Source organism: Erithacus rubecula (genome assembly GCF_903797595.1).
Source record: "Erithacus rubecula genome assembly, chromosome: 20".
Classification (NCBI taxonomy): domain Eukaryota; kingdom Metazoa; phylum Chordata; class Aves; order Passeriformes; family Muscicapidae; genus Erithacus; species Erithacus rubecula.
Genome location: NC_136672.1, coordinates 6,031,043 through 6,051,483, shown reverse-complemented (window position 1 = coordinate 6,051,483; position 20,441 = coordinate 6,031,043). Strand labels below are relative to the sequence as shown.

Genomic DNA, 20,441 nt, shown 5'->3' with positions numbered 1-20,441 from the left:
ATTTATGCCAACTCTCCATTACTTTCTGTTTAATTAAACAGCCAAATGAGGAGAAACACACATAAAGAAAGCTCAAGGTTTGTACCTAATCACCACAATGATCCCATCAAAGATGTTGTATGGATTCTTAATGTAGCCAAAAGGACCATAAACAAGGACTTTCAACAGCATCTCTAGGGCAAAGAGGCTTGTGAAGACGATGTTGCTGATCTCCAGGGCATTGGTAAGTTCCTCTGGCTGGGGAAAGAAGAGGAGGAAATTGAGAAAACAAGCAGCCAGCTCCATATCCAAAAATCACACCTGGAAACACAACAAGCCCCAGTACTGCAAGTGTGAGAATACTGATGCTAATGATGTGGTGAGAAAATGGCAATAGCTCACTAAAACCCAGGAGATGGAAGGAAAATACTATTAGAGTGTTTAAGGTTTAGAAGTCCATTGTAAATTCAGCAGGTAAATCTGGACATGGACTTCTCGTTAATCAGAGCTTTAGTACCACCTCAGGAGGTTTAGGCAGAAGTGGCATTTACTGAGGCTTAATGCTTTGACATCCCCCACACTGATTGTCCTTATGCAGAAGGGAAAGTCAGGCCATTTTCTCACATAAATATCCCTTTAGGACCTGTCTTTTTATTTAGTAGCTCATCAAAAGATTTGAGCTAAGATTTTTCAAAAGCAGAGATCTGAGGTGACATAACCAGAATGGCACAAAAAAAAAAAAACTCATTACTCAAAAAAATAAATCTCATTATCAGGTAGCCCCAAATCTGCAACTGAGGAAGGGCCCAATCCTGGCATTCCAGAGAGGCAATCTGAAAACACAGGTATGAAAAAAAACTCCAAAATTAAGAAAAGACTCTGAAAAAATTACCCAGGCTCCTGGTAGGCATAAACCTAAATTAATTCCTTTTGTGGTTTTTTCTAGCATATTTCACAGAGGGCTCCCAGCAATGCCTGCAGATGCCCAGTGCTTTACTTTCCCCACAGGTAGGTGAGCATTACTGGAACACGTGTGTCAGAAGAGAAAACCCAGTGGTGCAGTGTGGACACTGCTGAAGGCTCCTGGGGAGTCTAATCTGTTTTTTTCCCAGGTTGTTGATTTTTCTCAGCTTCCGCCTGGATCTTTCCCAGGCTGGGGATCTTTCTCAGAGACAAAACAAAGGAAGGAACAAAGAAAACACAGATAGACACCTGGTGTTGACCACCAAGTCATCTCATGATATTTTGCAGAGAGCATGTTTTCAAAGAGGTGTTGTCTCCTTTGACCAATGAGTCTTTTCTACTTTGTTTTTCGTGATTTCCCTTATATAAATTCCATGGCTTTTCAACAAATCTCTCCTTCTTGCTGCTGGGAAGAGGAGCTGTGTTGCTGTATTCTTTAGCCCACATCAGATCCCTCATTCCCCTTTAACCCCAGCACACAGATGTGGCTGTGTGTTTCTGCTGGAAGGCTCCAGTGCAGCCAGGAGCTGCCATCCCCTGGCAGTGGGGTCCCAGCAGCAGAGCTGAGGTGGGCTGCCACAGCTCCCCAAACACCTCACAGGAACTGCTGGGCTCCCCTGGCTGGTCTAAATCCCCTCTTTCAACCACCTTGTGGCTTTAGGTGCCTGCACCACAACCCTGGTGGGTTATGGCCAGATGTGCACACTCAGAGCAGCTACACTATGAGCAGAGGAAAATGTGCAACACACACAGTTAACTGCACCTTTCACGTGCATGAAACACATTCAGGACTGGCCAAAACCTTCCTGTGACAGAGCAGGAGCTGCCACACCACAGCACAAATTGCAGGGTTTGACTTGAGGTGACCCAACCCTGAAGTCACAGAAACCACCAGAGTACAGAGCTCAGGGCCAGGGTCAGCTGTGCTTCAGAGCCTCAAAAAACTACAGTGAACAAGGGGTTCATAGATACATGCTGGCAAAAAAAACTCAGATAAACCCATTCAAATCTTTGTTTCCAAGGGTTAAACTACCCAGGCACAGCCTTGGCAGCTCAAGCTCTTCCAACCCAGCTTGAGGGTAAATGGGGACCCAAATTGGTGTGATGCTTTCCCAGCATGGTAGTGAATCCCTGAGGAATTGCACAGATATTGGCAGGAGCTTGTGATGACACAGGATAGCAAAGGATGAAACAGCAGCATTTAAAAGAAAATGTAATAAAAAAGTAAAAAAAAAGAGGGTGTTGAACACAACTTCTACCTCAAACATCCTTGCTGAAGAACAGATCCCTTGGCTAGAGCTTGCCAAACACACCATGCACACAGCCCAAATCACCTGCTCACTGATCTACAGCTGAAACATAAATGCTACAGCTCCCAATATTAAATTTATCCGTGGTTTAATGCTGTAATACCTATGGGAACACTCAGACACAGGGTAATAAATAGGCCAAGAACTTATATGTCAAGCTGCACCTCAGGACAATTTGAAATAGCTACAATTCTACATTACTCACAAAAAAATGCCAACTCATTCATGAGTGCCCCAGTGCTGAGGCAGGCTGTGCTGTTATTAGTACTGCAGTGATATGGCTGGAAAGGAGATGTGTTCCTGGAAGCTTTCCTTCTCATCCATCAGCACCACTAACCTGGACCCTGAAGGCTGATTTCCACCCTCTGTTCTCCCTCTGCAGTGGCACAGTGAAATCTGACTGGCCCCACAGGCACAGCCCAGTTAAACCTTTGCCCAGCATCTCCTGCACCCCCACTCCTCCTCCACACACTCTTTGCCACTTCTCTTGCAGGAAAAATATTAATATGATGGGGCAGGCATATTAAAAATGAAGAGTGGCAACTTCTCAAACAGAGGTGAGAATTAATATCTGAAAATCTAAGATGATTGGTCAAACTGGATTGGAAGAGAAGAGAAGAGAAGAGAAGAGAAGAGAAGAGAAGAGAAGAGAAGAGAAGAGAAGAGAAGAGAAGAGAAGAGAAGAGAAGAGAAGAGAAGAGAAGAGAAGAGAAGAGAAGAGAAGAGAAGAGAAGAGAAGAGAAGAGAAGAGAAGAGAAGAGAAGAGAAGAGAAGAGAAGAGAAGAGAAGAGAAGAGAAGAGAAGAGAAGAGAAGAGAAGAGAAGAGAAGAGGAGATCCAGAGTAGCTAGAGCTCTGCTGGAGTGGGCAAGTTGAATATCAACTGGAAGCAGAACCCACTCTGACCTGAAATCAGCTGAGTTATTTTTCTTTGGGAAATGACACATCCCTAAGCAGTTGAGATGGGGCAATGCAAATTACCTGGGGGGTTTCACAGCCATCTGTGAAGCAGGGACACCCCCCAAGACCCTCAGTCCCACTCAGGGGTCCCCAGGGCAGCTCCTGAGTCCCCTGAAGCAGCTCAGCATCCCTTTCAAGGGACACAGGGCTGCAGCTGGTCCATGGGGCACCCCTGCATGGGCACCACTGGGATTTATTGGTACCAGGAGAGGGGGGCTGTGATCACAATCCTGCCCCAGGGGATCTCAGCCAGGCAGTGGGGATTCAGACCCTTCTAAGAATGCCAGCTATGGGATTTTCATTCACCCACAGATGTACACAGATAATAAGATTTTTTTATAAGATGCTTCTACTCTAGAGAAATCACAAATAAGTCTGAGACCTCTTTCTTTCCTGAGACATCACTACAGTATGGCAGGAATGTGATTTTCTCTCCCATGAGAATTGAAATTATCCCAAGAATTCAGAATTTCAGACTTGGGAAACTAAAACACAGTGCACAAAATCTTGGAGGATCTTCCCTCTATTTCAGTCCCCATTCCTTTATCCCTTTTCTTTGTACTGTAAATCAACCAAAATTGAAAAATATAAATAAAAACCAGCTTGAAGAAGAACATGGAACTTTTTGCTCCCCAACTGTCCAAATGGAGATTTCAAACACCTCAAACAGTTGAGGGGGGTTTTAAGGCCAGTTCACTGAAGCTTCTCCTCTCTCACAAACAGCTTCAAATGTGATAAACTGCCATTTTCTGACAATAACCATCTAATCAAAACATTATTGACCAGCTCTAGACATGATGTACCTGAGAGAGCCACTGACTGCTGGCACACAACCAACTTCATGGATTCTCACTGGGCTGGGAGGGAAAGAGCAAAATCACTCAGATTTTCTCTCTGAGGGCCTCAACACAGCAGCTGGGGGAAGTAACATCCTTTCTTTGACTAAATGATATATTCTTGGGGAAAAACAAACCTCCAGGACCACTCTAAAAAGGACATTTTTCAGGAAGTAGAAACTGAGGTGCAGAGCTGGGGTTTCTGTGCAGCACAAAGCCTCTGCCCACCACCCCCATTACAGCACAGCTGCCACAGCCTCAGCTTCTACATTAAAAGAAGAGTCTGCTAATTCTCTCATCAGTAGCAGCAGTGCCTAATTAAAAAGAAAGCATCCTATGATTAAACGAGCAACACCCAGAAAGAGTGAGATCCAAGTGTAATTCAACTGTGGCACAAAACACCAGCTCTGCCAGCAAGCCCTCAGTATATACTGAATTTTGTTTATAGGACATCTTGCCTTGCTGGACACACAGATGTGCTGTCCTGGATAAATCATCCCCTGTTAGCCTTCTGTTTGTGTAGGGTCGATTTGTTGATGTACCAAACAGCACATTGACAAGCTGTGGCAGCACAGAAAACCAGAGCAGACAGGGCAGAAAACACCCAGTGCCATTGGGGCAGCAGGAGGATGTGAGCCCCAGGCACCCACCAGGCCTGACCCTGCCTGCCAGGGGGCAAGTGTGGCAGCCAGGGGGCAAGTGTGGCAGCGAGGGGACAAGTGTGGCAGCCAGGGGCAAGTGTGGCAGCCAGGGGGGCAAGTGTGGCAGCGAGGAGGGCAAGTGTGGCAGCGAGGAGGGCAAGTGTGGCAGCCAGGGGCAAGTGTGGCAGCGAGGGGGACAAGTGTGGCAGCCAGGGGGCAAGTGTGGCAGCGAGGGGGGGCAAGTGTGGCAGCGAGGGGAGCAAGTGTGGCAGCCAGGGGGCAAGTGTGGCAGCCAGGGGGACAAGTGTGGCAGCCAGGGGGACAAGTGTGGCAGCCAGGGGGGCAAGTGTGGCAGCCAGGGGACAAGTGTGGCAGCCAAGGGACAAGTGTGGCAGCCAGGGAGCAAGTGTGGCAGCCAGGGGACAAGCGTGGCAGCCAGGAGGGCAAGTTCTCTGCACCCTGCCTGGAGGGCTCAGGCAGGGCTGTCTGGCACCAAGAGGGCAGGAAGAAAGGGAAGATGTCCCCAGAGTGCCCCAAGAGGTATCTCAGAGCTGCACCAGCACCTTGCCCTTTTTCAGCACTCAGAAATAGGCTGTAATGCATTTCTTTCTCTTTTTTCCTCCCATTTTTAAAGCTGAGTAGAAGTTCTCATTAGATTTCTGATGGCAGAAGGGATGTTTCATTCCTCTCTGGGCACATGCCACTTTCCCTGCCCAAGGGGCTCCAAGGTGTCTGCAGAGCAGGTGAAGCTGTGGCACTGAGTAGGGAAGGTGAGGACAGAGCAGGGGCCATGCAAGCCCTGGGGCTGTGTTCCCCAATTTCTGAGAAACAAGCCCTGCTGCTGGATGAAGTGAAACCAAGTGCCCTGAGCTTCCAATTCCTGTCTTCCTCCAGCTGTGACCCATGTGGGCACAGGCTCTTCACCATCATCATCAGACCTGCACCCAGAGCAGTGGGTATGGCTGGCACTGATCCATCCACCCCCCTGCCCACACAATGCCCAGGCTGCAGCCAAGCCTCCTCTTTTCCCTGCTTTTTCCCTGCTCCTGGGATGCCAGCACAAAAGAACAGAAGCACCCTGGAGTCTTTGCTCTCTATCTTGCTAACAATGAAGCAGAAAACCCCACTTTGTCTCACCCCAGCACAGAGGGATGGGATGAGCAGCCAGGATCAGATCCCTCCTGATCCCAAGGGATGTCTTTGGGATATCACTCTGCTGCTGCCAGCGGATCCAGAAGACTGTGAAAACCTCTAACCCATTCAAACTGCTGCAAGAATAAGACCTTTCTGAAATCATTACCATGGCAACTAGGAAAAATAACACAGAAAGAAAATAGCAACCTCAGCTCTTTCACAGGAAACACCAACAACGTTTTACTGACTCATCACTTGCAGATTTCTAATATATATACATAATAAAGAAAATGAAATGGGTCACACAAAGATAGGATTTTCAACTTAACACTGCTCTGCTAAGATCCTCTCCACCCTCCACGTGGGTGCAGACACACACCAGGTCCACCCTGAAACAGGAGCCAGACCACAAGTCCCGGGGCAAAATGCAAGAAATTCTGATGAACAGAAGCAGCTCTTAATTAACAAAACGAGGTGCCCTTTCTCTGCCCTCTCCCACGCTCAGTTTCCCATGACTGACAGCTCATGGCTGTGTCCTCACTCAACCCACAAGCCTTCTCCATGCACTGCTTCCATCACATCCACGTTAATCCCCCTGTCTCAGTGCACCCACCGAGCCACGACCATCCAAAATACCACTTGGGTTCCCTTCAGTAAATACAGCTCCTGTTGGCTCCAGAGCTGCCTGCAACTATATAAATAGAAACTCAATCCACTCATATTTTCAGAAGTGACATTCATTGTCTTTGGGGCTCCTTAAAAGGTATCAGGCTTTGACTATTGTCCTGTGTCCAGCAGAGCAAACCTGAGCCATGCTTAATCAGGGTCTGATAGGCCCCCTCTACTTGTCCTTTGCCAAACTGGCCAAAGAAAACAATTCAGAAAGTAGCAGGATTACAGTAGGTTTTGCTCTGCTCCTCCTGGGGCTGGAGACATGGAAAAGGGTGGTGTGCTCACTGCTCAGTGGGCTGGAGGAGAACTGCTGGGATGTTCAGGATTTACAGGCATTTATTATAAGGAAATGACTTTGACAGACAAGTGAACAAGTCCAGTTACATCCCTTCACTGCATGGGAAAGAAGGATTTTCTTACGGGCTGGATATTTCATGCCACAGCAAGTAATGCTGTAAGAAAGGGAGGAAAGCAGCTTTCATTTCAGAAAAATCCGAGCTGTCTGCACAGGAGGGATTCCCCCTCCACCACCTCTGCTAATCTCCTTGTCTTTCATCCATCCTTCCCCATTCCAGCCAACAAGTGTCCCTTCCCACCCCACATCAGCAGGGAGAAGGAGCTGAGTCCTGTGGACATGGAACCATGGTCAGGACCTTCCTCTCCAGCACATCTTTGTTGAGGAACCATGGCAAAAACCTGAATTCCCTGGCCCCAACTGCTCATATGGGGCTGAGTCCCCAGCCACCTCTTGTCTACCTTGAGAATGGGGTGCAAATGAGGCGATGAGCCCCAAATTTGATGGAGAATTTAACCCTGAAGGGACCTGCTCAGACCCACAAACAGGCCCTGCAGACCACCCCCTCCTCCACCAAGTCCTGCAACTGGCTTCTCTTTATCACTCTCTGGAGGCACAGCAGATATTCTTGTCTGATCTTCTTATCTCTCTCTGCTTGAGATTTCTGGATGAATATTATCCCAGAAAATGCAAGAAAAACATGAACCAGCTCATCCCTCTGCCCAGGTTTCGAAGGAGCTTAAGCTGAACAAAAGCAGCATTTCCACTTGGTCACACCTTGTAAGTACTTGAGATTTAAAACCCTCTATTTCTGGTTAATCTAAACCAAGTTGGAAACTTATCTCCCCATTAGTACTTGAGAAGGGACAGGGGGAGAGAGGAAATAAAAAGAGGGAGAGAAAAACGCTGTCACTGTAGGGCTCCTGCACAGTTCTGCTGAACGTGGGTTTCTGATGCTGGTAACACTATCTCTAATGCTGACAGACATCCATGGCTTGTTTCCTAACATCAGCAAAAAAGCAATTATAACAAAGAGCTGAAATCCAGCAGGGATGAGGGAAAAGCAACTCGACTGCTGTCCCCACTCCTGCTGGGGTGAGCAGGAATGGGCTCTGAGTGCAGGAGTGGCAGCAGGGCACAGTCACGGGTGCCAACAGCATTGGGACAAACCCTCTACCTGGAGAACTGGGTAAAAAATATGGACTGATCCCTGGGAAAACACCAACAACCAGAAGTGCTTACAGATGAAAGCATTGAGGGTGCTCCAGATGTTCTAGCTGAATTTCCTGGCTCCCACCCAAGGGGAACAACCACAATAATCAAAGAAGGAGCAGAAATGCCTGGCTATCTGCAGAGAGCAGTGATTTTTAATCCACACAGGGATGAAGCAGGTTTTGAAAGCACACATAATTTTCCCATTTCACCAAGCTGGAGTCTCTTCTCAATGCTGCCTGAGCAGAGATAATACGAGGGTATGGATGGCAGCTGAAACAACAGCTGTAATGATAGGATCTAAGGCAGCTCGAGTATTTCCAGCCTCTAAACTAAATTAACAGGAAAGGACTGACACTTACGGTTCCCCAACCAGGAAACTGAAAAAAAACTTTAGCAGGTGTCAAGGAATCTATATAGGCTCATCCCTAAAGCATGCAGAGAACTGACTTATCTGATTTTAAAAAAAACCAAACAAAACAACAAAACCTTTCCAGTTGCATGAAATCTCATTTAAGTTTCAAATAATTCAGTTTCCAGAAGCAGGATAAAGTCTGCTTTGTAGGCACAGCCTGTTTTTTAATGACTAAGAGGATCACAGCATTTTTTACCCCTGGGAGAGTTTCACAAGTGAGTCAAATAAAACATGTGAGTTCCTACAAGACCCCATAAACTCTTCAAATCCCCGAGAAGCAGAAGAACCCCCAAAGTTCATAAAAAGAATTACCCCCAATAACAAACAGAGAGCTGGTTTTGAAGTGATCCCAGTGACTAACAGCTCCGATGACTTCCACCAGCACTGACTCCTCCAGTCTCCAACAACAAGCCATTAATAAGAGTAATTTCTGCCTAACAGGAGCTAATTGAACACAGCACATGCAAACCCATAGGGCACCTCCTTTTCCTGCTGTGGGAGTGCCCCTTGCAGCTGGAGTGCTGAGGAATTAGGCTGACAGTAGCTCCAAGCCCTACATTGGGCAAAGCCAGCAGGAGCTGAGGGAGGGAAAAGCCTCACTGAGCTGCCAAGGCTTTGATTGCTTGGCTGAGAGCAGCTGGCACAGGGCTGCAGAGATGTGTAATGGAGTTAAATACTGACATGGGATGTGCACCCCAGTGCAAGTAGAGATACCTCCAGGAAGAGAAGGCAGTGCATGAACACGAGGACTGGAGAGCTCCTGGGAAGAGCCCAGGGCAGGTGGAGGTTTTCCAAGGAAAGGCTGTGTCATCGATCCAGGGATGCACACACCTGTGTCAGTGCCCTTCTGAAACAAAGCCTCATGAATCAGACTCGCATGGGGAAGCATCAAATCAGAAATTTCAGCACAAAGCTGGTCTGTACCATTCAGCTGGAGTGAGACAGGTACAGGGTAAAGGGAAACAGCACCAGTTTGCATCAGTGTGTGATGCAGAGAGCCCCTGGTGCAGCACCAGCTGCTGCCTGGACACAAGACAGGTCTTTGAGTCCCTGCACTAGCAGGAAACAACTCAGAAGAAATGCAAGGGACACCAAAAGTATTTTACAAAACAAAAGGATTCCCTTCTTTTCTGACCTGGAGACCTGACACAAATCCACATGCATCAAAGAAGCCAAAATATGTGTCCTGGATTGAGCTGGCATGGAGCCACAGAGGCTGGAAGGGACACAGTGCTGTCCACAGCTGCCTTGTGCAGATCTCCCACAGCCTCCTTAGGAGGGAAACGAATACTGGGCAAAATCTCATTTTAGAACATATGGATGGTCAAAGGAGCAGCCACCACACACCTGACAAATCTGCAGCTGCATCCACCAGCAGCAAAACATTCAGCTGGACCTGAAACTGGTGGGGATTGAGATGTTCTTGATCACCAGGTCCTGGGAGCAAATATTTCTCACCCCAAAGATGCCCTTATCTTTTGAGGCAGTGCTCATGCAGGGACCCAGACCTGCCACTCTCCAGTCTGCCCAAAACTGGACACACAAACACCCTGAGACGTGGGGCACCAACCTGTCACATCCCCACTGTCCAGCTCCATTATACCATGGAACAATCCAATTTTCCTCCCACATGAAGAAATCAATCAGTGGGTGTCATGACAGCTAATAATTTCCAGTTACCTTCTTCCCTGCACACTGAATTCAGGCAGAAGCCGAAGTACATAAATACCATTTGGGTGATTATTATTAATGCTTGATCTTGCAGCCTAATGGTTGCTCCATGCTGGCAGGTTTTCTAACCCTTCACCTCCCCTCTCCATCATCCTGGATACCTAAAAATTTCACATTCTGTGATGCTGATTAAGGCAACCCTCTTGTTCTTGAGCCTTGACTATTTACATAAAGAGACACTTTAATGCATTTTGCCAGCAAGGTTTCCTTTGACTCCTTGGTACAGATGGTTGGTATTTCTGTGCTGCAGCAGCTATTAGATCGTAATGTTACCAGTGACAACTCTGCATCATCTGTACCCTGCTCTCTCCCCTGCAGCAGGAGGTACCAGGAATTCAGCCTGAGATACAGCCACAGGCTTAGGCTGCTCCTGTCTCCTGCAGAAGGAGTTTGCCCCCCTTGGCTTGGGGCACTGTGGCTTTGAGGATCCCTGTAACTCTGCTGGGGGATGTCAGGCATCACTTCATCTCCCTTCCTTGAAGAACTGTCTCCCATGGATGATAAACTGTTCTCCTTGGGTGCTATCACAGTCATTCACCCTTATCACCTCTTCAGTTTGCACCCAAAAAATTAACAAAAGGCTCCCCACAGGTCTGAACCAATTCTTTCTTCCTTCTTTCAGAGACACCAGAATTTTGGATCAATCTAGATCCAAGTCCACACAAGAGCCAGGCAGGGATTTGAACCCACTGCAGCTTTGGGGAGGCCAGTGAAGGACTCTCCAGTCTCTTTCTTGTTATGTTAACAATGGCAAAACACCGCAGAGACGGCGACTGAAATTCAAGTGCTATTTAAACAAATGAATATGTAGGGTATAGTTCATACAATGCGAGTTCACACAAGGAAACTCAGAACCGCCAGGAAGCACCATATGAACCAGATTTTAGAAACAAAAACAAAACCCCAAAGCCCTTCCTCAAGGAAGCCCTTGCTGAATTCTTTCCCCTGCTGAGGAGTCCAACATCACGCCTCATACTAAAGCCTTTGCTTTTCACTCCAAGAAAGGACTTGGAGGAAGAAAAGGAAAATAAAAGCAGCACATTATGGAACAGAGCCTGGCTTACAGCCAGGGCTGGGGGGAAAGCAGCACAGAAACCCTCTGGTTGAGCAGCACATTTTACTCCTGCTCTATGGCAGAACAATCTTTGGCAAAGCCGCAGCTGTTTGAACCCGCAGTGCTGCAGAGGCTCAGCTTCCCTGAGGCGAATCAGTCAATTGGTTCAACAGTGTATTTAAAATCCCCTCGAGTCTACCTTTAAATCACATTTATATTCCTCCACCCAAAGCTAATAGTTTCTACCTGCATTTTGCTTCCTCTCTGTAGAAAAACAAGCTATTTAGCAGCCACATTAATAATCCGTGGCAATCTGGTTGTCATTTCCCTGATGGAAAATTTCACAGTGCTGCCCAGCAGCCGCGACGTGGCGAGTGCTGCGAGCACCTCACACTGTGCTGCACCCAGAGCCAGGACAACAGCAGGAGCTGCATCTGCATCTGCATGGCTGGGCAGGAAACACCCAGGAATTACACCCAGTCAGGTGTACCTGCAGCTCAGGCATGTGCAGGAACCACGTGGAAACAACCTGGTGTTGAGTGAGAAATTCAGCTCGTGTCAGAAGGAGCTCAGAGGAAACCCAGCTCTTGGAGCCCCAGCCATGTGATGGTAAAATGTGTGTTGACAATTTACTGTGGAAAAGAGCTTTGGGTGGAAGAGGAGCTTCATCCAGCAGCCACGGGTGCTCAGTCTGGCCGGGTTGGCTGATGGGTGAATGCAAATAAACAGCAAGAGGTGGGGGCCAGTTTTTTCACACTCCCAATTGCCACTAATTGTATGTGCTTCAGAGTACCACTGTTATCTTTAATATCCAACCTGGCCTGCTCTGGTTGCTGCATCTGCTAAACAAGGCACTGAAATTTTCAGGTCCCTCCAGGCTGCCTGTCCCAAGGTGAGATGTCAAACTTTCCCAGGAGCAAACTTTCTCCCTAGCTGTTATGAGGATCTCAGTTCACCAGCTCCTGTCTTGAAGCCCAGGATGCTCTGGTGGTCCCAGAGCTGCTGAATCCCACCCAGCATTGCTGGGAGCAGATGGGTGGGCAGAAAACTTTTCTTTCTTGAGTAACCTCCAGCCTGTCCTTCCTTCAGAGAGGAGCAGCCCCTCTGCCAAGGGGACACTAAACAACACAAGGCTTTGATATGACACCTTAAAACAGGCCCTTAAAATAGTTACCCTAATATAGCCCACGGTGCCCAGGGCAGCATGTGGAAAACCCAAGAGGTAAATACTGTCTAAATAAGCAGAGAGCTTAATATAGAAAATCATGGAGTCAAGTACTCTTCAAGCACCCTCATGTCTTTGCAAACATCAGTCAGTAAAGATAAATTTGACATGGCTGATCACTCACACTTTTAGGAAAGGCTCTTCTAAAAGAAAATAATCACGTTTCAGTGTTTATAATCTCTGCAGGAAGGCCTGGTCCAGCGTTTTGCCCCTCTAATTCCCGCTCTCATAACTGTCAGATTATGAAATTGCCAACTCTAAGCCTTGCGAGGTTACAAAGAAACACCTCTCTGTTCTCTGCCGCCACTTGAGCAGATGAACTAATAAAAACAAGCTCTGCTATTCCCTCCAAATGCCTGGGAGAAAGGAATCTGGAACAGTAGTAGCTTCAAAATACCATTAAAGAAAACAACCACCCACAGTGTCTGGAGTCCCCCCACGCTTATCAGCTCCCTTCACCCCTGTTACCCAAAAATCATACAAAAATCTGCCTCTCAACATCCAGATGTTTGCTGGGACTCACCACTGGCCAGGGCAGACACCAGAAACATCCTGCCCCACTTTTCCCAAGGCAAAGAATTAAGGACTTGTGTTGTACTTAGGGTGTTTGATGATGGGAGCTTGCTCAGCCCCCATCCCCAGTGGGGTCCCCCCAGGTGGGACCCCAACCAGCATCTCCAAAGATGCTCCTGGTAAAGGGCAACAAGCTTTGACAATCCATCCCTTGGGCAATTATAGCAAAGACACCTTGGATCTGCTTTCACCCTTCAGCCAAGGGAGGAATAAAAGTGTTTATTGGTTTCTGTGAGCCACCTCCTCCCAGCTTCTTTGGAGATGATCTTCCTGAGATTATTAAATAAAGGTAGAATCAGCCAAGCTTCCCCGCAGAGCTCCCACCAAGGGCAGCAAATGAAGGTGAAACCAGCAGGGCTTTGGAGTGCACCACTGTTTAATGTGTACTGAAAACAATACCTAGCCAGGCAGACTGCATCAGGGCATCAGGGGGAAGGTGCTGGCTGGAAGGGACACATTGAGCACAGCCACGTCCCCCTGGCACTCAGTCACTGAGGCATTAATGCCACAGGAGGGCAGGGGAACTGGGAGCTGATCCACAGCCACCACGGGCAGCTGGGGGAGAAACGCCTCTGCGTGCAATCATCAGCAACTCAGCAAACATGAAACATGCAAGGAAGGGAGAAAATCAGTCACGACCTGAGATGCAATGAGCTCCCAGCCAAAACTGGCACAGGGTGGCTGTGTCTTCCTGGGAGCACAGAGTTCTGACATCCCAGGAGAAGCAACATGCTGGGTGCCCTCAAGAATAGGAGTGGTCTATAAAAAGGTCTGCAACATGCCTGCATCCCCACTAATAAACTCTTCACCCCAGAGGAAGCATGCACCTGCAGCCCCAAGACACGCTGTGCTTCAGGCAGGATCAAGGGCACCATGCCAGCAGCAGCCACAAAACCCATGTGAGGCCACAGCATGCAAAGCCTCTGAAGGCAGAGTTCTTCTCATCCTCATGGAGATGTTTAAAGAAGAAAGGGGCAACTCCTTTTCTTAATGACTATATATAGGGAAAGCTCTGCTAGGTGACAAGCGGTGAGAGGCTAGAGCAGAGGCAGTCTCTTGCCTGCAAGGACTCAGATAATTGAGCAGAGCAATAGCCAGTGATGAGTCTATTTTGGACTCATCATGCTGCTGCTAGAGCGTTCACCGAGGAGGCAAAGCCATTTGTTACCTTCTCTCCAAGGAGTGCAAATTCAATAGAGTTCCCTGCCTGCAGCTGCACTGACCCCCAAGCCCACAGCTGCCAGCAGCATCCCAAGCACTGCCAGGCTCACACTGAGCTGGTGGCAAAGGGCTGCTTCCTCTCCTTGCTCCCCTCACCACAAACCCCAGGGGACAGTGGTCTCAGCATGGTGCTGACCATCCCTGGCAGGGCTAGGAGACACATAGCCAGCTACCAGTCAAGAGAATTGCTGCAACCTGGAAGGAGGCTCAGAGGAAAAACCTGCCTTATTCCACTCTGGGACCCTTCCCAGAGCATCCCAATACCTCTCTCCCCAAACCATCCCACCAGCAGCTGGATTTGGAATCCTAAACCCCCCCCGCCACAACCCCTGTGCAGCAGGAGCTGCCAGGACAGCCCTCACCTGCTCGTGGTACTCGATTCCCATGCTGAGCGTGTTGATGAGAATGGCCACCATGATCCCACGGCCGAAATACTTGCTGTCCACGATCTTGCGGAAGGTCTCGCACACCACCTGCCAGAAGGCCAGCACCAGGTGGGCTCTCCTGGCCCTGGCTCTGCCCCTCTGTGGGTCCCTCTGGTCGCTGTAGTGGGCATCCTGTGTGAACTCGTAGACCCCCTCGCTGTCCGAGTCGGCCGTCTCGTTGTCCGACAGCTCGGCCTCGCCTGCCAGCGCTGCCAGGCAGTAGGGGCAGCTCTCAGGGCTGCAGGAGCCTCCTTCCAGCTTGGTGCAGGGGCTGGAGATCTTGCAGGAGCTTTGGCAGGGACCTGAAATGCCAGCAGAGCAGGGAAAGGCTGGTGAGCTGGGACAGGGGGCTGCAGGAAGCAACACCTGCTCCCTGTTAGGACCAAGCCTTTGCTCTTAGCATGACAGGCATTTCCTAATGGGAAAAAGGCTTCTGCTGGGTTAAACCTGGGCTCCCCAAGTGCTTTCTCTCTGTTTATGAAGTTCTCTTTGCTGCCCCCAATGCCAGCCCAGCCATTGACCCTGAGCACATCTCATTACATCTCTATCCATCACAGGAAGGAGGAAGCAATTGGTTTCTCTGGTCCTGGCAGGATCCTGGCTGTAATTACCAGGAGGACTGTTAGCAGCCTTCTTTCCAGTTCCCTCTGCTGATGCTCCAAAACCACTAGCTTCCCTCTCCACATGCTGGCCTTAGTGGCAGCAGCCAGGTATCTCCTGGGTGAAATACCAGTGGGATATTCCCAAAATTCCCATCAGCTGGCTATGCATGTGCCTGACTCCTGCACAGCAGCACCCAGCAGTGAGATGCAAACCCTGCTCTAAACCAACTCAGAGCTCGGCTCTGTGTGTTTAGGTTCTGGGCAGTGCTGGGCTGGGGGCAGGATTTGGTCTCTTCCCTGCACAGCTCCTGGATGGAATGGTCAATGCCATTGCATTGGAAAAGGTGGAAAAGGCACTGACTGCCTGGTGAAGCTTGGTCAGAAACACTTCTCGGAGGCTGAGAGTATTTTGACTAGACTGGCCTGAACTCCCAATTTTCAGGATGTGGAGGGGAAAAGAGCAGTGAAGATATGAAACCTCTGATTCAAGAAAGATGCATTCAGTGTCTGGCTTACAGGATTCCTGAGCAAATCACAGATGTTCAATATTCAGCATCTGTGATTGTCCTTCAGCACTATCACAAAGCAGACACTCAATCTTCCTAAACCTTGTGTCCCATGGGAGCAGAGCTACACAGTGCTCAGGGGTGTGATAGGTGTCCATCTGCAAGCTCTAGCTGACTTTGGGAGTACAGGACTTGGGAAGTGTTTCCTGTAAATAGTTTAGGAGTAGAGGGAAATAATGTAATTTTGTCCTAACATTTAATCTAAACCCACTCTCTGCAAAATTTAAAGCCATTCCCTCCTTCCTGTCACTACATGTCCTTGTCAAAGTCCCACTCCAGCTCTCTTGTACTTGCTTAATCTACAAGACGGGAATTACAAAGAAAATGGATTCACTGAAAACCCTCATATCCCTTGGATTATTGCAGGTATGAAATCTTGGAGGTTGAAACCTCTCTCCTAAATTTGGCTATAAGAGGCATTAGGTAGGTCATCTCACCTGGAAAGCCATCGCCTTTCTCTGTAACGTGGACTGAAAAGAACCCTGCAAAAATTCAGAGAGAGAGAAAAAAAAAAAAAAAATTAGGACAAAAATTATATTTCTGGAAAGCATCCCTAGATGTAGATCCAAGCCCAGCTCACCCGTGCTCTGTGTCTCCAGCAGCTTGTGCATGGTGCTGTAGGGCCCGGGTGGGATGTTGAGGCTCGTCAAGGTGCTGCTCCCAGCGCCCACAGCCGCCTCCCCCAGGTTCTTCTCCTTCAGCACCTCGTGGGAGGTGCTGGAGTGCACTGTGGGGTACACCTTGCTGCCCACCATGCTCTTGGGGATCCCTTCTGGGCTGGGCAGGCCGAGGCTGGGCTGCGCCGGGGAGGCGCGGCAGCGCACGGGCTCGAAGTGGCAGTCGGCGTGGTAGATGCTGTGCACGGACTCGGTGTTGCTGGGAGAGGCGCTGGGGGCCCCCAGGGAGTGGGGGGCCGAGGGGGGCAGCGTCAGGCGGTTGGTGCCGTTGTGCAGAGAGCTGGTCTCCACGTCGCTGATCTCGGGGCTGGCGCGGGGCGCCCGCAGGTTGCCGTTGCCCAGGTGGTAGTGGTGGTGGTGGTGGTGGTGGTGATGGATGAGGTGGTGCACGGAGGATCTCTTCCTGCCCCGCCGCTTCCTGGCGTGCCGCTCGGCCCCCGCCTTGCTGCTGGGGCTGCTGAGGATGCCCATCCTCACGCCTGCTGCCCTGTAGGCCTTCACCAGCTGCTTGCTGCCCTTGCGGGCGACGTACACCAGGTACTTGAGGAGCTCATCGTAGCAGCTGCCCGGCTCTGAGAAGCTGGCCAGGGTGCTGGCGTTGGACAGGTAGCGCACCCGCTGCTCCTTCATCAGCTGGCTCTCGCGCTGCTTGGTCTCGGAGAACTGCGTCGCTATCACCACCAGGCACAGGTTGATCATGAAGAAGGAGCCCACCTAAGGGGACATCAGCCACATCACACTCCATGGTGGCCCTGGCACCCCACAGATGTGCAGGGCACAAAGAGTGGCAAACCCCGCCAACCTCACCGCGGGCTGGGCTGAGTCACCCCCCAAGCTCCCACCCCAGGGACTCCCACGCCAGCCCTCCGTGGAGGACGTCAGAGATCAAAGACGAGAGAAGATTATTTTGACAAAAATCTCTTGCTCTTTTAAGACGGTGTTTTTCTCTCTCCACAGACAGCAGTTGTAATTATCACAATTAGTGGCATTAGGATGAATACTGAGCCTTCCTGATAGGAGCGTTTTTTTCTGCCAGTGTGTGGGCAGCTTGCGAGCGGATCCCTTTCCCCTGCTAACGGGATTTGCGGGTGACTGTTATGCAAGGGCATCAACAGCCTGTACCCACAGCCTGGAGATTTTCTTTCCAACCAGGGTTTCATGAGGTTCTGCCTTCTGCACAGCCCAGCCTGGATCACAGGGAATTACTGACATGCTAACGGGCTATCACACACTGCTAACGTTACTCGCACGGCATCTGGAAAAGTACTGCTTGCTCTTCCTCTTCGTCATCTTGGGGAGGCTGAGAGGAAGGGTTTGTTTCTCTCTTGGGGAAGCTAATATTAAAAAACACAATCATGGACTAAACAACCATCTACTTTCTCGTCAGGGTTTAAGTCCTGATTTGATGAGGAGCAGAAATCCCCACAATGACCTAACTGACGATGTGCAGCTATTTTTCTGGACTTAGACCAATTGTGCAGCAAGACAAGGAGTCATATCACTTAGCTACATCTGAGTGAGGCACCTAATGATCCTTTAGAGTCAAGAGAGAAATAGGTGCATCAAGTCTGCAATGCATCTAATTTATTTTGAATGTCTACCTTCAGAGGAGATGAATCACCCCCTTAAAACACCTATTTTTCTCCCTTGACGATAAAGGGAGTCTAGACAACGAGCTCAGCCAGTCACTGTAGACAATTCTGCTTGCACAGATGAAGCCCATCATGGAGCCCACCCCATAGAAACTCTTTGTTGGCTCCTTTGTGGGTGGCCTCAGATGATGCTGTGAAGTGTGGGTGGGCTGTGGGCAGTAATCTCTTCCCTCCTTTCTTAACGTGCTCTCTGAAGTTTGGGATTGTTTTCCTGAAACATCCCCACTGCACCAAGGACCCGGCCAGATGGGTTCTTCAACAGCGGGGAATTTTTGGGCAGCCTTTTCCCTTTCTGGCACTCAAAAACTGACCAGGTGAAATTTGCCTACTTTAAAACTTAAATTCAAGGTGCCAAGCAAGAGAGAGAAGCTTGGAGCACAAGGACAGAAGTAGTAGAAGCAGCAGCAACAACAGCAGTGTATCTACCACCTCTTGAGCACATCTTTCTTTCCTTCTTCATATTTGCAGCAAAATATTTGCAGCACAATTCTGTAGGGAAGCTGCATTTCTCCCAGAGGGCTGGTTGCTGCTTCAGCTTTTATATTCAGTGCACCCTCTGCCCTGTTCCTCTGGGTGACACCACTCTGCTCTCTCCAAATGCCACGAGGACCCCCCTGCTGCTGTAAGGCCACTCACAATGATCAGGAGGATGAAGTAGATGAAGTTGTAGAAGGAGTGTGCATCCATGACAAAGTACATGATGTCCACCCAGCCTTCCAGAGTGATGACCTGGTGGAGACAGGAAGGGAAAACAAATTCCTCAAGGCTCAGTTACAAAAAAAGCAAACAGGCAAGCTTTCTTCTGGCTGGGTCATGTCAGACACCCCATAGTAGGTCTTGGTGTAATACAAGATGCTGAGGGGCCAACTCCTGCTCCTCCCAATGCCAATAGCCCCATTACCAGCTGCCCAGGCTGAATCTAGCCCCTTTCCCTGTGCATTTTGCAGAGAGAAGTGCAGTCTGTAGGTTCTGCCCCACACCAGCATCATCAGACTGCACACTCACAGGGTGTGAGGTGGAGACGTTCTCAAAACAGGCATCATATTGCACCCTCAACACTTTGAGCACCTGTGGAGTACCATATAAGTGCTCATTAGTGCCAAACAGCCCCCAGGAGTGCAACTCCACAGCTCTGGGAACACGCTGGGGGCAGGACCTGCTGTTTGCCCAGGGTGAGACAGGCAGGCAGCACTCACCTGAAATATCGCGATCCAGGCGTAGCCAATGTTATCAAAGTTGATGGCTCCCTTGAAGGGGTTGTGCTCCCCAGCAGAGCAGTTGGTGTAGTACTGGTTCCAGTTCACACACGAGGTGTTGGTGGTGTCATTGTAGGAATAATAATCCAGGGTGCACTCCAGGCCCTCCTCCCTCCGCGTGGGGATGCTCCGGCAGTAGCGCATCCCGTTCTCCCGGGGCTGGGAGCAGATGAAGGGATTCTCATCCTCGTTCTCTGTCTGGTAGTACCGCTCCAAATCTACTGTGTAGGGGCTGAAAAAGTCCAGACAGGGCTGGGGCTTGCAAACTGACTGCAGGCAATCTGGCAAGGAGACAGCTGTAACAGCACTGTCTGATATCTGACTTTCTGGATCTTAAAGCTGGTTTTTTTAAAGAAGGAATCCCCTTGGACTTACTGCAGCCTCACAGGGTGAGCTGATGTCCTTATCTGAGTTTTGAGAAACTGAGGCAGTGTACTTGTTCCCTTGGCATTCCCTCTGATGGCATTACTAAAAGTTACTCCCTCTGGAAACACTCTGACTTTGACTTAAAGAGACTAAGAGAAGGATTCAGCATGACAGGGCTTCTCTGAAATGTCTTTTCTGAAGTAAGATGGAAATTGGTCAGTTTAAGCTCCTGTATGTCCTGTTCTTGAGATTCTGAGAATCCTTTAGGGAGGCTCTATCTACAAGGACCTCCCAAGATTCCTAAAAATCAGAGATAGGGACTTCATCTGCATTTCACCGTGTCAGTTCAGCCCACAGATAAGCTCTAAATTCCCTCTGAGGGTGGCCTTACCACAGCAAACCAGGCAAAAATACTCGTCAGGGAGATGAAACAACCCATGGCCAGTCAGAAACTGGCTCCTTGCTCTGCACACACTATCTCCTTAATGCTGCCAGGACTCCCACTAAAGCTTGCAAAGATATTTTTAAGCCTAGTTCAGCCTGGTTAATTCCTGCAGAATTGCCTGTAATACCCTTCAAAGCCTATCTAAACCCCTGGAATTCTGGCTCAATTAAACAGCACCCAAACCTGTGGCTCTATTGGATTTACTCAGTGGTGAAGCTGTCCCCTTGCTCTGC

At 49.2% G+C, this 20,441-nt stretch overlaps 1 protein-coding gene across 1 annotated transcript in view; it reads right to left on the bottom strand.

The window, feature by feature from the left end:
• Positions 1-20,441, bottom strand: part of CACNA1G (calcium voltage-gated channel subunit alpha1 G) — a 146,386-nt gene that overhangs the window by 68,390 nt on the left and 57,555 nt on the right. Inside the window, 6 exon segments of the mRNA XM_079323127.1 lie at positions 86-237; positions 14,582-14,946; positions 16,250-16,294; positions 16,393-17,203; positions 18,778-18,870; positions 19,338-19,629. Of these exon segments, the coding sequence (XP_079179253.1) occupies positions 86-237; positions 14,582-14,946; positions 16,250-16,294; positions 16,393-17,203; positions 18,778-18,870; positions 19,338-19,629 (1,758 nt within the window).